General features: G+C 38.0%; 1 protein-coding gene across 1 annotated transcript in view; it reads left to right on the forward strand.

The window, feature by feature from the left end:
* ENTHD1 (ENTH domain containing 1) overlaps positions 1-14,668 on the forward strand; it is a 163,671-nt gene that overhangs the window by 1,752 nt on the left and 147,251 nt on the right. Inside the window, exon 2 of the mRNA XM_011978817.1 lies at positions 5,072-5,575. Within this exon, the coding sequence (XP_011834207.1) occupies positions 5,227-5,575 (349 nt within the window). The 5' untranslated portion in view covers positions 5,072-5,226. The remainder of the gene's footprint in view (positions 1-5,071; positions 5,576-14,668) is intronic.

A 14,668-nucleotide genomic window follows, 5' to 3' on the forward strand; every position in this document is an offset into this window, starting at 1 on the left:
ACCCGGCCCATTTGTAGTCTTTATTCCAAATATTTACATGTTTTTATTGCAGACATGTTAATGTGTTTAATTGTTCAGAGCAGCCCCACACCTTACTGTGGGTATCATGTAATATATGGTATAGATATGGCACTATTCTTGAAAATTCCACCCCCCCACCGCACCCAAAAGAGAATTTCCACAACTCATCTGGCCTCAAAGGATTTGGATAAACGATCGTGGACTGATAGTTTAATGCCACCTGATAAATCATTTCCTGTTAGGATTCAGATGAAATGGGGAGAAGGAAACAGCATTGTGAAAGTGGGCAGATCTAAAAAGAACACTGAAAGACCTTTTCAATGTAATCATTTGTTTTGCTGGGAATTATTTAGGAGGAAAGCTCCTTAACTGAATGGTAAGTTTTAGTGTGAGGTTCATGTTTTATGTTTCTCCACAAAGCCATACAAATGGTAGGTACTCAAGAAATATCTGTTGATGATTTGAAAATATTTGCTCAAAACTATAGAATTTTACTTGACAATTACAAGAGCTAGATTTTATTTTTTAAATGCCATGCTTTATAGGAGTTTGTGACCATCTGGGCAGCTAGTAAGAACCCGTGTCTAAAAAAAATATTTTTTTAAGGCCAAGCACGGTGGCTCATGCCTGTAATCCCAACACTTTGGGAGGCTGAGGCAGGTGGATCACTTGAGGTCAGGAGTTGGAGATCATCCTGGCCAACATGATGAAACCCCATCTCTACTAAAATTATGAAAAATTAGCTGGGCTTGGTGGCTCGTGGCTATAGTCCCAGCTACTTGGGAGGCTGAGGCAGGAGAATCGCTTGAACCTGGGAGGTGGAGGTTGCAATGAGCCAAGATTGTGCCACTTCACTCCAGCCTGGGTGACACAGCAAGACCCCATCTCAAAAAAAAAAAATTTTTTTTTTTTTTTAATTAGTTAGACTTGGTGGTATGCAACTGTAGTCCCAGCTACTTGGGAGGCTGAGGCAGGAGAATCGCTTGAACCTGGGAGGTGGAGGTTGCAATGAGCCAAGATTGTGCCACTTCACTCCAGCCTGGGTGACACAGCAAGACCCCATCTCAAAAAAAAAAAATTTTTTTTTTTTTTTAATTAGTTAGACTTGGTGGTATGCAACTGTAGTCCCAGCTACTTGGGAGGCTGAGGCAGGAGGACTGCTTGAACCCAGGAGTTTGCAAGCAGCCTGGGATACATAGTGAGGCTTTATCTCAAAAAAAAAAAAAAAAAAGTGATTGTAATTATAAAACTATAGAATCAGTGCAGGTTTATCCCAAGGCATTGTGTCAATCAATCATTGTGTCATTTGCACAACACATGTTTCTTGAGTACCTACTGTTGCTAATTAGCTGTTAGGGATAGGATTACAGTGGTAAATAAGACAGTCAGGGTCCCTGCCCCAGGGAGCTTCTAGTTTGGTGGTGAAGAAAGGCACTGAGCAAATAACAAATAGGTCAGTACAGATTGTTATAAGTGCAATGAAGGAAATTAACCAGGTGCTGGGGAGACCTAAGTAGTTAGTGTGGTTGGTGAAGACCTCTCAGATCTGTGACACGAAATACCTAACTTCTTCCCTCTATTTCTAAATATTATAGCGAGTTGGGTAGCCAGACAACCAACATTCAAATGTGGAAATTTACCCTCTTGGGCACTAATTTTGTCACATCACTATAGTGATAACAGTCTCACAGTTATTTGATGGTATGTGTAAACAGCATTTTCATATAGTCAGATGTCTAAAACACAAACCAACATATAATTTACAACTAACACCAATTAATTGAGCTCCTTGACAGTCTGAAAAGATAGCAGTAGTAGAATGGTGTCTTAAATATTCTGTGTTCATATCACAAGGTAAAGTTCAAGTCATTGTACATTAGTAAGTGATATGAATTCACTTCTCTAGACTTTTTTCCTTGTGATTTTTCTAATGGTTGGGGTTGTATTTATTTCTGAAATGATGTCATGTAAATTCATTTTAAACTACTCTATTGGATTAGAAGGCTATTATTTTGATATTTTTCTGGGTTAGAAAATTCATTTAAGAAAACGGTTTTTAAAAGTTTAAAATACAGGTTAGAGAATGTAGAAAAACCTAAAAATTAAGATTGTCCTTCCAAAATATAGATAGGTAGCTATCCAAAAAAGAAAAAAAATTTAACATTTGTTGTTCAATTCCAGCAAGTTGTGATTCTAACAAGGCTTTAAAAGAAAATAGACTCGTGAAGAAACAGATCAATATGTGTTGCTCTAAGCCAATGTCATAGTGCATCTCTGCCTTGAGTGAGTTTGGTAGAGGGAAAAAAAGGACAATAGATAAAGAAAACCCTCATGATTGAAAATTTTAATAGCTTACTGAAATAGTATAAATCAGGTTTTCACTGCAGGAAGGAGTCAAATAAAAATGATTGTGTTTGAAGTACAAAAAAGAGAAAATCAGAAAGTTGTAGAAATACAACTTCTCTTTTTCTTCCTAGGGTTAATGATAGTGTCTTTCTGAGAAATCTTTTTCTCTTCTTTTTTGAGACGGAGTCTCGCTCTGTCGCCCAGGCTGGAGTGCAGTGGCACAGTCTCGGCTCATTGCAAGCTCCGCCTCCTGGATTCACACCATTCTCCTGCCTCAGCCTCCCGAGTAGCTAGGACTACAGGTGCCCACCACCATGCCTGGCTAATTTTTTGTATTTTTAGTAGAGACGGGGTTTCACTGTGTTAGCCAGGATAGTCTAGATCTCCTGACCTCGTGATCCACCCACCTCCGCCTCCTAAAGTGCTGGGATTACAGGTGTGAGCCATCATGCCCGGCAGAGAAATCTTAATTAAACAGATATTTAATACATTTTCTTATTTATTTATTTATTTATTTTTGAGAGAGAGTCTCACTCTATCTCCCAGGTTATAGTGCAGTGGCGTAATCTCAGCTCACTGCAACCTCTGCCTCCCAGGTTCAAACGATTCTCATGCCTCAGCCTCCCAAGTAGCTGGGATTACAGGTGTGTGCCCACCAAGCCCAGCTAATTTTTTGTGTTTTTAGTAGAGATAGGGTTTCGCCATGTTGCCCAGGCTGGTGTTGAACTCCTGAGCTCAGGTGATCTGCCCGCAGCGGCCTCCCAAAGTGCTAGGATTATAGGCGTGAGCCACCACGCCCAACCACTTATACAGGTACATTTTCTGTCTCGCTTAGTTAACAGTGTGTTGTATTTTTACCAGAAAGAGGTTATCTTCTCTTATTTTTTTAAAAAAGAAGTGATAGTTTATTTAGGATGCTTCTAAAAATGTGTGTCTTCCTTTAATACACATACAGAAATTAATCAAGCCTGAGCTAGTTATCTGAGGTGGTCAAGGGAAGCAAAACTAAAAGCAGTGAACACATTTGTTATGGATTTTAACATTTTTTTCTTTTGTATGTGTGCAGTTTCTCTAGTAAAATCTGATTATAGATCTTCTAGGTTTCGTTGGATCTGGATGTTCGTCAGGGCTCGAAATCAATTTGATACACCGTCTTGGCAGCCGGCAGTGGTGAATCACTAGGGAAATTGCAAACTAACTGACCCTCCTTAATACAAAATAATGAAAACGAGAAAGGGAATGGTTTCCTATAAACTGAACTGATCATTCACAAGCATTGTGTAGAGTTTGGGGGCTGCATATCCTTTGTAAGTTTCAGTATATGGGCCTCTCTGTGTGTCCTTGTTTTGAGACCTGATAGACACAGGCTGATCACTGCAGGATTTAGAGAAATCCTTGTATTATTTGAGTCTTACTATTGACACTGTTTAATCCTAAACTCATTCTTCTTTTTCCAAAGGTGAACAAATAAAGTAATTTAACCTTTCCCTCTAATTTACCAGGCTTATCTGGACTACGATAGAGGTTTTAGGGTACCATGAGTTAGCTGTGGAGTCCACTGATGTGCAGCTGTTTGTCTTCATAGCTGATCCTCCTTTCTTTTAGGTTTAGCAGGCAAGCAGATTGTATTTAGATCTGATTCTCAGGACTTGTAGTTCTAAAAACAATACAGTCATAGGGTCAGTGGGTGATTCTAAGACTCAAATTTACCCCCATTTTAGTTATTCTCAGAACATAATGTTTTTATACATGACAATATATCTTAAGAGATGCCTGAAATCCTAGCATTTCATGAGGCTAAAGTGGGAGGATCACTTGAGGCCAGAAATTTTTGACCAGCCTGTGCAACATATGGAGACCCCCATCTCTACAAAATATTTAAAAATTAGCCAGGCAGGCTGGGCGCAGTGGCTCACGGCTGTAATCCCAGCAGTTTGGGAGGCTGAGGCGGAAGGATCACAAGGTCAGGAGTTTGAGACCAGCCTGACCAACATGGTGAAACCCCGTCTGTACTAAAAATACAAAAATTAGCCAGGTGTGGTGGCGTGCACTTGTAATCCCAGCTGCTCAGGAGCCTGAGGCAGGAGAATTGCTTGAACCCAGGAGGCAGAGGTTGCAGTGAGCAAAGATCCCGTCACTGCACTCCAGCCTGGGCAACACAGGGAGACTCCGTCTCAAAAACAAAAAACAAAAAAACAAAAAAAAAACCACGGCAAGGCGCACACCTTGGGAGGCTAAGGCCAGAGAATTGCATGAACCTAGGAGTTTGAGGCTGCAGTGAGCTATGATTGCACCACTGTACTTCGGCTTGGGAAACAGGGCAATACCCTGTCTCTGAAAAAAAAAAAAAAAAAAGAAAAAGAAATGTCAGAGTGCAAGTTCTGTTTTTTAAAATGTTGACTTGTCTACTGTCCATGTAATGCTTTGTAGCCATTATATTTCTGGCCAAAGAGGTTGGATGATATTTTCTGCAGAAACTTCTATGACTAGAAAGACAACCTGTATTTCTTTAAATAATATAGGCCAATTTCTCATGAGGGATTTTCCCATACCTATCCTAGGAACAGTTATATGGTACCCTCGATTCTGGCTGCTGTAAGTGAGGGGCTGATTTGGAAACAAAACCTAGATTTGCAGACTGATTTAGTCTTCTATAGACTTAAAAAAAAGTTTAATTTTAATTTTTTTTGTGCTTTCCTTGCAGGAAATTGATACTTTATCAACGTAGAGATTAATTATTTGTATTTGGGAGCAGCAGCACTGGGGACCAATTACCTGTCAAGAGTTTTATAAACCAGTGACATAAACTGTTATTCCATTGCTTTCATCCTCCATCTCACCTTGGAACTTGTATTACTTATGGCGTTCAGGAGACAAGTGAAAAACTTTGTGAAAAATTACTCAGATGCTGAAATAAAAGTCAGGGAAGCAACTTCTAATGACCCTTGGGGTCCCTCTAGTTCTCTGATGCTAGATATCAGTGACTTGACTTTCAACACAATTTCTCTCTCAGAGATTATGAATATGTTATGGCACAGACTCAATGACCATGGGAAGAACTGGCGCCACGTGTATAAATCCCTTACGCTAATGGATTATCTCATCAAGAATGGATCAAAGAAAGTTGTTCAGCATTGCAGAGAGGGGTTCTGTAACCTTCAAACACTAAAAGATTTTCAGCACATAGATGAAGCTGGAAAAGACCAAGGTAATGGTTAAAGAAGTTTATATAAGCTGGGTATGGTAGTGTGCACCTGCAATCCTGGTGCTTGGGAGGCTGAGGTGGGAGGATCACATGAGCCCAGGCATTTGATGCTGTAATGAGGAAAGATTGCACCTGTGAATAGCCACTGTACTCCAGCCTGGGCAACATAGCAAGACCCCAATCTCTAAAGTTTAAAACAAAAGTTTATAGCATGTGCCAATAAAGATTAGGAGGTTTGGGGGATCATTTTATATCAGGAGGTGGGGAAGAGTTGTACTTAAATGTACTAGCTATCTTTCCTCTGGGACAGTTATAGTTTCCAATTTAATCCTCTGTATTGAGTCTTCAGTGCCTTAGAGAACAATACTTTTTTCAAAAGGAAAAAAAAAGCGAACACACTTAGGTTTCTGATAAAATGATACCTCATAGAAAATGAATAAAGTGAATAAAACAGGAGGCACGGCAATTTGGTGTAATAATGTCACTATAATTCATAATTATAATTAAACTGGAATTTAGTCATAAATTAAGGAAATATTTCCACAGGCTGGAATCTTCAAAGACTATCTAGATGGAAGCAGTTAAATGAATACAAAAATTTAGATCATAAAATAATTCTTTCGGGGGCGGAAGAGGAGGTGCAGTAGGGAAAGGATAGGATCCTGAGATGATTCAGTAGTGCCTGATATTCTACAGTGGAAAAGGCTCAGCGCTTCCTCTCCTGCTACTGTAAAATTATAATTTGTGTTTAAAGTGAATAGTTTTATGAATCATGAGAAGAGGATAAAATTCAGAGCATTCTCTCTGGGAAGCATGCATTTTAAAAATAGACCTTTTTTTAAGGGCAGCTTTAGGTTTACAGAAAAATTATGCAGAAAGTTACGCAGAGTTCCCATTTACCCTACCCCACTCAGACACAATTTCTCCTAATAACATCTTGCATTAGTGTGGTCCATTTGTCACAATTTATAAGCAAATATTGATACATTATTGTTAACAAAAGTTCATATCTTACATTAGGATTTACTCTTTGTGTTCTACAGTTCTATGGGTTTTGAAAAATGCATGGTGTCATGTGTCCACCATTCCACTATCATACAGAGTACATATGTCCTGTGCTCCACCTTTTCATCCTTTTCCTCTCCCCTTGAATCCCTGGCAACCACTGGTCTTTTTATCATCTCTATAGTTTTGCCTTTTCAGATGTCATAGAGTTGGAATCTTAAAGTATGTAGCTTTTTCAGACTGGTTTCTTTCACTTGGCAATATGCATTTAAGATTCCTCCATGTCCTTTCATAGCTTGAGAGTTTCGTTTTTTCTCCTTTTTTAAAAAAAAAAACTTTATTGAGATATAATTCACATGCCATGCAATTCACCCACTTAAGGTGTACAGTTATGTGGATTTTGGTATATTACAGTATAATTTTTCAAAATTATAACTATAACATAAAATTTGCCTTTGTAAGTATACAATTCAGTTGCATTAATTACATTCACAATGTTGTGCAGCCATCACCACTCTTGGTAAAACTCTCATCACCCCAAACAGAAACCCCATAACCATTAAGCAATAGCTCCCCATTCCCATTCCACTAAGGCCCTATCTGTCTCTCTAAATTTTCCTGTTCTAGGTATCTCATGTAAGTGGAATCATACAGTATTTGTTCTTTTGTGTCTGACTTATTTCAGTTACTATAATGTCCTCAGGGTTGTCATGTTGTAGGATATATCAGAACTTTATTCCTTTTATGTCTGAATAATATTCTATTGTATGTACATTACGCATTTTAAAAATTTACTCATCTGTTGATAGACTCTTGGGTTGTTTCTTTTAGCTATTGTGAATAGTGTTCCACTGAACATGGGAGTGTAAGTATCAATTCAAGTTCTGGCTTTCAGTTTATTTGGGTGTATACTTAGGGGTGGAATTGTTTGATCATATGGTAATTCAGTGTTTAGCTTTTTGAGGAGCTGCTAAATTTTTCCATAGTGGCTGTATCCATTTTACATCTCCACTGGCAGTTTAAAAATGTCCCAGTTTTTCTGTATTCTTGCCAGCACTTGTTATTATCCTTTTTTGTTGTTGTTGATTATAGCTATCCTACTGGTTGTGAAGTGGTATCTCACTGTGGTTTTGATTTACATTTCCCAAAACACTAATGATGTTGAACATCTTTTCATGTCGTAGTTGGCAATTTCTATGTCTTCTCTGGTGTAACGTCTATTCAAATCCTTTGCCGATTATTAACTTTTTAAGACAACTTTTTGAGTATTAAAAGTTCTTTATATATTCTGGATACAAGACCCTTATCAGAGAAGTGATATGCAAGTATCTTCTATGATTCTATAGATTCCTTTAATTTTGTTGGAGGTGTCTTTTGATGCACAAAATTTTTAAAGTTTGAAGTGCAATGTATAATTTTTTCCCTTGGTTACTTGTGCTTTAGGGGTCATATATAAGAAACTATGGGCTCCATTGTCTAATCCAGGATCATGAAGATTTATACCTATCTTTTCTAAGAGATTTATAGTTTTAGCTTGTACATTCAGGTCCTGGGTCCTTTTTGAATTAATTTGTGTATGTGCTGTGAAGTTTAACTTCATTCTTTTTCATGAAGATGCCCTGCTACCATTTATCGAAAAGACCATTTTTTCCCTATTGAGTTATATTGGCATCCTCGCAAAAATCAATCAACCAAATAAGATGTATGGGCTTATTTCTGTACTCCCAGTTGTTTCATTGATCTATATGTCAGGCCTTATGCCAGTACCATACTGTTTTGATTACAGTAGCTTTGTAGTAAGTTTTGAAATTAAGGAGTGTGAGTTCTCCAACATTGTTCTTTTATAAGCTTTTTTTTTTTTTTTCTATTCTGAGTCTCTTGCATTTTCATTTGAAGTTTAACACCAGCTTATGAATTTCTGTTAAAAAGATGGCTAGGGCCAGGTGTGGTGACTCACACCTATAATCCCAGCATTTTGGGAGGTGGAGGCAGTCAGATCACTTGAGGCCAGGAGGTCAAGACCAGCCTGGCCAACATGGTGAAACCCCGTCTTTACTAAAAGTGCCAAAAATTAGCCAGGTATGGTGGCACACACTTGTAATCCCAGCTACCTGGAGGCTGAGGCATGAGAATTGCTTGAACCTAGGAGGTGAAGGTTGCAATGAGCCAAGATCACACCACCGCACTCCAGCCTGGGCAACAGAGTGAGACCCTGTCTCAGGAAAAAAAAAAAAAAAAAAAAAGATGGCTAGAGTTTGGCTGGAATTTTGATGGGCTTACATTGAATCTGTAGATCAATTTGGGGTATATTGTCATTTTAACAATACTAATTTCTCCAATCTTTGTACACAGGATGTCTTTCTTTTTATTTAGATATTTTTTCACTTCTTTCAATAGTGCTGTGTAGGTTTTGGTGTACAAGTCTTGCATTTCTTAAGTTTTTTTCATTTTAAAGATTATTTTCCAGTTAATTTCAGAAGTTCTTGCATTTCTGAAAGTTATTTCTAAGCATTTTAGTCTTTTTAAAACTTCAGTAAATGGAATTTTTTTTTTTGAGGTGGAGTCTCGCTCTGTCGCCCAGGCTGGAGTGCGGTGGCACCATCTTGGCTTACTGCAAGCTCCGCCTCCCGGGTTCACACCATTCTCCTGCCTCAGCCTCCGGAGTAGCTGGGACTCAGGCTGGAATTGTCTTCTTAATTTCATTTTCAGATTGTTCATGGCTGGTGTATAGAAACACACCTGATTAACTGATTTTTGTATGTTGATCTGTCTACTAGATCCCATCATGTACAAATAGTTTCACTTCTTCCTCTCCAATCTAGATTCCTTGGCTAGAAAGAAGTGTTGAGAGCAGACATCCCGTCTTGTTCCTGCTCTTTGGAGGAAAGCTTCCTGTCATCAAGTATGTTAGCTATGGGTTTTTTCATAGATGTTCTTTATCAGGGTGAGGAAGTTCTCTTCTATTCCTAGTTGTTGAGTGTTTTTATCATGAAAGAAAGTTGTCTTTTTATGCATTTGTACCTTTTATATGTATAAGATAAGGTATACATGGATGTGTTTAAGTTGACTATCATAAAGATCTTTCAGATTCCCTAACAGTTGATCTTAGCACCAAAGCAAGTACAAGTACACTATGCTAGACTTTATGAATACTCTTGATAATTTATTACCACCAAGAGAGCAAGAAAAATGCAAGTTAGAACTGAAATGTCAACAGAAGCATAGTGCATTCATTTGTTGATTATGGAAGGTACATTAGCAATTGATTGATAACATTGTACACATTATTCACTAATACAAATTAATGAAAAAGATTCCATTGGGGAAAATACTATCTTTTACGTATTTCTTTTTGTGTATTTTTTCTTTTTTTTTCTTTGAGATGGAGTCTCACTCTGTCACCCAGGCTGGAGTGCAGTGGTGCTATCTCGGCTCACTGCAACCTCTGCCCCCCAGGTTCAAGTGATTCTCCTGCCTCAGCCTCCCGAGTAGCTGGGACTACAGGCACCTGCTACCGTGCCCTGCTAATTTTTGTATTTTTAGTAGAGACAGGGTTTCACCATCTTGGGCAGGCTGGTCTTGAACTCCTGACCTAGTGATTCACCCGCCTCAGCCTCCCAAAGTGCTGGGATTACAGGTGTGAGCCACTGTGCCCAGCCCTCTTTGTGTGTTTTCTAATGAATGTGATATACTAGAAGAGTAGCTGTTGCCATAATTTCACTCATACTTAAATAAATGTGCATTCATTGAGGATATATACTTGCATAACAATTTGTTACTGCTGGGGTATACAGTCAAAATAGTTTGCAAACCACTGGCTCTCAGGATAAAGTCAGGCCCCTTAACATGTTTCCAATCTACTTTTCTGCTCTTACTTCCCTAGTCCTCAATGTGGCACATTGCATTAACAGTCATTCCTAATATATTGTTTCCTTACACATTTCTGTGCTTATACTTAAGATTTGTCTTTCCCCTTGAAATATTCTTTTAACGCTGTCCATGTTTTGAACTCCTACTTAATCTCCAAATCCTAGCTCAGAATCCTTTTTCCCTCTATCCCCAACTACTCTTTCCCTCATTGGGCAGAATTAATTGCTGCAGTACTTTATTCATAATATCAAAGTAGTACTTTTTATGGTATATTTTATTGATTTTATATGTCTCATTTTAACTAGATTGTAAGGGCATGTACCATATGTTAATCATCCTTTCACCGTCAGGCCTGCACAGAGTAGACAGTAAATTTTTATCAAATGGAAGTCATATAAAAAAACAAGAAAGAAAAACTGCTAGATAAAAATGATTTTGTTGACTCGGAGAAGAAAGAAGGCAGTGTCAAGTCTGTACTGAGAAGTGAATGAAAGAGAAATTATTTGGTCCAAGTAATCTATATCTGGAGCCTGCCGTAGTTACAGGTTATCAAGAGAGATGAAGACAAAAGAAGATATAGAAAAAAAGGCTTTCTTGGCTCTCTTATTTGGTCTTTACACTTGCTGTTCCCTTTCCCTGGAATGCTGTTGTCCAGAAACCTGCATGGCTTTCTCAGAAAGTCTTATTAGAGGTCTTCTAATTCTACCCTAGTTATAAAAAACAGCCCGGTCTCCTCGTTGCACAGACATGCCCTGGCCACCTTCTGTTTCATTTTTCCCCATAGCGCTTCTCATCTGACATAGTGTATATTCTATTTTAGGATGCGTTTATTGTCTATCCTTACTAAAGTGTGCATTTCACGACGGCAGGGACATTTTACCTTTTATGTCCGCTTCGTCCTTGCCCTATCTCCAGTATCTTCAGCAGTGCCTGTCACATGGTACATGCACAGTAATTAATAATAGTTATACTAGTAGGAAAAACATTGGGAAAACAAATAGGAAAAATTGGGAAACATCAGAGAATAGTAAGTGACTTTTTCAAATCATTTCTCAACACATTTTTCTTTAATCTCTAGAGAACTTTTCAGGCGATATATCTCTGAATTTAAGCAGTGAGTCTAATTGTTAATCTGAAAAAATTAATTCATGATTTTCCATGTGTTTCCAGACTTTGGTGACATTGTGTATTGTACTTACTGTAGTTCTAAAAGAATCACCAGTTGGATACATTGCTTTAAAGTTAAAGGTACTTTACAGGAAACACTGTCGAGGCTATAGAAGGACATATTGAGCATATTGTTTGAAATGTAACTAACATAGTGTTTAAAAATAAACTTATTCTGTATTTGCTAACTTTTGGGCTCTTTTATTAGCAAGCATGTTTACTACACTTTGTAACAAGTGGCATTCTCAACACTTGGCATGCATGAATTCATTTAATCTTCACAACAGCCCTTTGAGATGGGAAATGTTATTGGCTCCTTTTTGCTGATGAGGAAACCAACCTGCAAAGAGGTTGAATAACTCTTCACACAGCTAGTTAGTGGTAGAGACAAGATTGCAATCTAAGCATTTTGGCTCCAGAATACATGTTCTCAACAACTACAGTATATTGTTGAATGAAAGAATTAAGAATGCTATCCTCATCCTGATCATTCTGTTCACTCCTTTACTCCATCCTGTCAGCATGTGTCATGTTTCCAGCTTTGACCAAACATTTAACCAATTACATACAGCAGGATGGAAGGGGCTGAGACTGAACTAATTCTGATCACTATCCTGGGACAAGAATTCAGAAATTTAGCCTTTTTATTAAAAAGTTTTTTAAAAATATACTTTGTTTTTTTAGAGCAGTTTCAGATTCACAGCAAGATTGAGAGGAAAATACTGTGTTCCCAAATACCTTCTTCCTCTGTACATGCATAGCCTCCCCCATCATAAACATCCTCAACCAAAGTGGTACATTTGCTACCGTCGATGAATATATAGTTACATATCATTTTCACCCAAAGTCCATAGCTTACTTTAAGGTATACTCTTGGTGTTGTACATTTTATAGGCTTGGACAAATGTACAATTACATGTACTCATCATTATAATATCACGCAGAGTAGTTTCACTGCCCTAAAATTTTTCTGTGCTCTGCCTGTTTTTCCCTCCCTCCTTCAGCTCCTGCAACCATTGATCTTTTTACTGTCTCCATAATTTTTCCTTTTCTAAAATGTCATTTAGTTGGAATCATTCAACATGTACCCTTTCAAGTAGGCTTCTGTCACTGGGCTGGAGTGCAGTGGCATTATCAGAGGTCACTGAAGCCTTGAACTCCTGGGCTTAAGCGACCCTCTCAGAGGAGAATCAGCTTCCAGAGTAGCTGGGACTGTAGGTGCACACCACCACGCCCAGCTCATTTTAAAATTTTTTGTGGAGACAAAGTCTCACTACATTGCCCAGGCTGGTCTTGAATTTGTGGCCTCAAGCAATCCTCCTACCTTGGCTTCCCGAAGTGTTGGTATTATAGGCATGAGCCATTGCGCCCAGCCTCATTTCCTTTTAGCACTTAGTAGTAGCCCATTGTCAGGATGAATCACAGTATATTTATCCATTCAGCTACTGAATGTCACCTTGATTGCTTCCAAGTTTTGGCAATTACAAATAAACAACTGTATGAAGTTTTTTATGTGGACAATAATTTTCAGCTCCTTTGAGTAAATACCAAGGAACCTGATGTACTCAATTGTATGGCAAGAGTGTTTAGTTTTATAAGAAACTGCCAAACTGTCTTTTAAAGTGGCAGCCCCATTTTGCATTCTCACCAGCAATAATGAGAGTTCCTGATGCTTTACGTCTTTACCAGCACTTGGTGTTGTCAGTGTTCTGAATTTTGGTCATCCTAATAGGTATGTATATAGTATCTCTTATTGTTATTTTAGTGTCCATGTCCCTAATGACGTATGATGTGGAGGATCTTTCATATGCTTACTTGCCATCTGTATATGTGTTTTTTTGTTTTTTTTGTTTTTTTTTTGAGATGGAGTCTCGCTCTGTTGCCCAGGCTGGAGTGCAGTGGCGTGATGTTGGCTCACTGCAAGCTCTGCCTCCCGGGTTCATGCCATTCTCCTGCCTCAGCTTCCCAAGTAGCTGGGACTACAGGCACCCTACGCCCAGCTAATTTTTTTGAACTTTTTAGTAGAGATGGGGTTTCACTGTCTTAGCCAGGATGGTCTTGATCTCCTGACCTCATGTTCCACCTGTCTTGGCCTCCCAAAGTGCTGGGATTACAGGTGTGAGCCACTGCGCCCAGCCTGTATATCTTCTTTAATGAGGTGTATGTTAAGGTTTTAGGCCCATTCTTAAGTCAGGTTGTTTGTTTTTATTGTTGAGTTTTAAGAATTCTGTGTATATTTCAGATAACACTCCTTCGTCTCATTTTTTTTTTTTTTTGCAAATATTTTCTCCCAGTCTGTGTCTCATCTTTTCATTTTCTTGACCATGTCTTTTGCATATCAGAAAGTTTAATTTTAATGAATAACACTATACTGCCTCATGGGTAGTGCTAGTACCTTATAATAATAAAATAATTCTGATTTCTTCTTCCCATCCCTTATATCATTGCTGTTACTTATTTTGCTTATATATAAGCATATATGTAAGCATGTATAATCACATTGTTGCTGTTATTGTTTTATTAATAAATAATAAGAAAGTTTTTATTTTCACTTATTTCTTTTCTGATGCAGTTCATTTCTTTATGCAGATCTGAGTTTCTGAACTTTATCATTTTCCGTTTCTCTAAAGAATTTCTTTGAACATTTTTTGCAAGGTAGGTTACCGGCAACAAATTCCCTCAATTTTTGTTTGACTAAAAAAGTCTTTATTTCTCCTTCACTTTCTTAGTTTTGGTTTCTGAGAAGTTGAATGTAATTCTTATCTTTGTTCCTGTATACGTAAGGTGTTTTTTTCCTCTGGTTTCTTTCAGGAGTATTTTTTTTTGAAAAAAATATTTTCATTTATCCTGCTTAATGTTCTCTGAGCTTCCTTGATCTGTGGTTAGTGTATAACATTAATTTGGGGAAATTATCAGTGACTGTTGTTTCAAATATTTCTCCTGTTCCTGTGTCTCTCTCCTTTGTTAATTTCCATTACACATATGTTACACCTTTTATAGTTGTCCCATAGTTCTTTGTTAATTTCCATTACACATATGTTACACCTTTTATAG

This window comes from Mandrillus leucophaeus, unplaced genomic scaffold (assembly GCF_000951045.1).
Source record: "Mandrillus leucophaeus isolate KB7577 unplaced genomic scaffold, Mleu.le_1.0 Scaffold2, whole genome shotgun sequence".
Lineage (NCBI taxonomy): Eukaryota > Metazoa > Chordata > Mammalia > Primates > Cercopithecidae > Mandrillus > Mandrillus leucophaeus.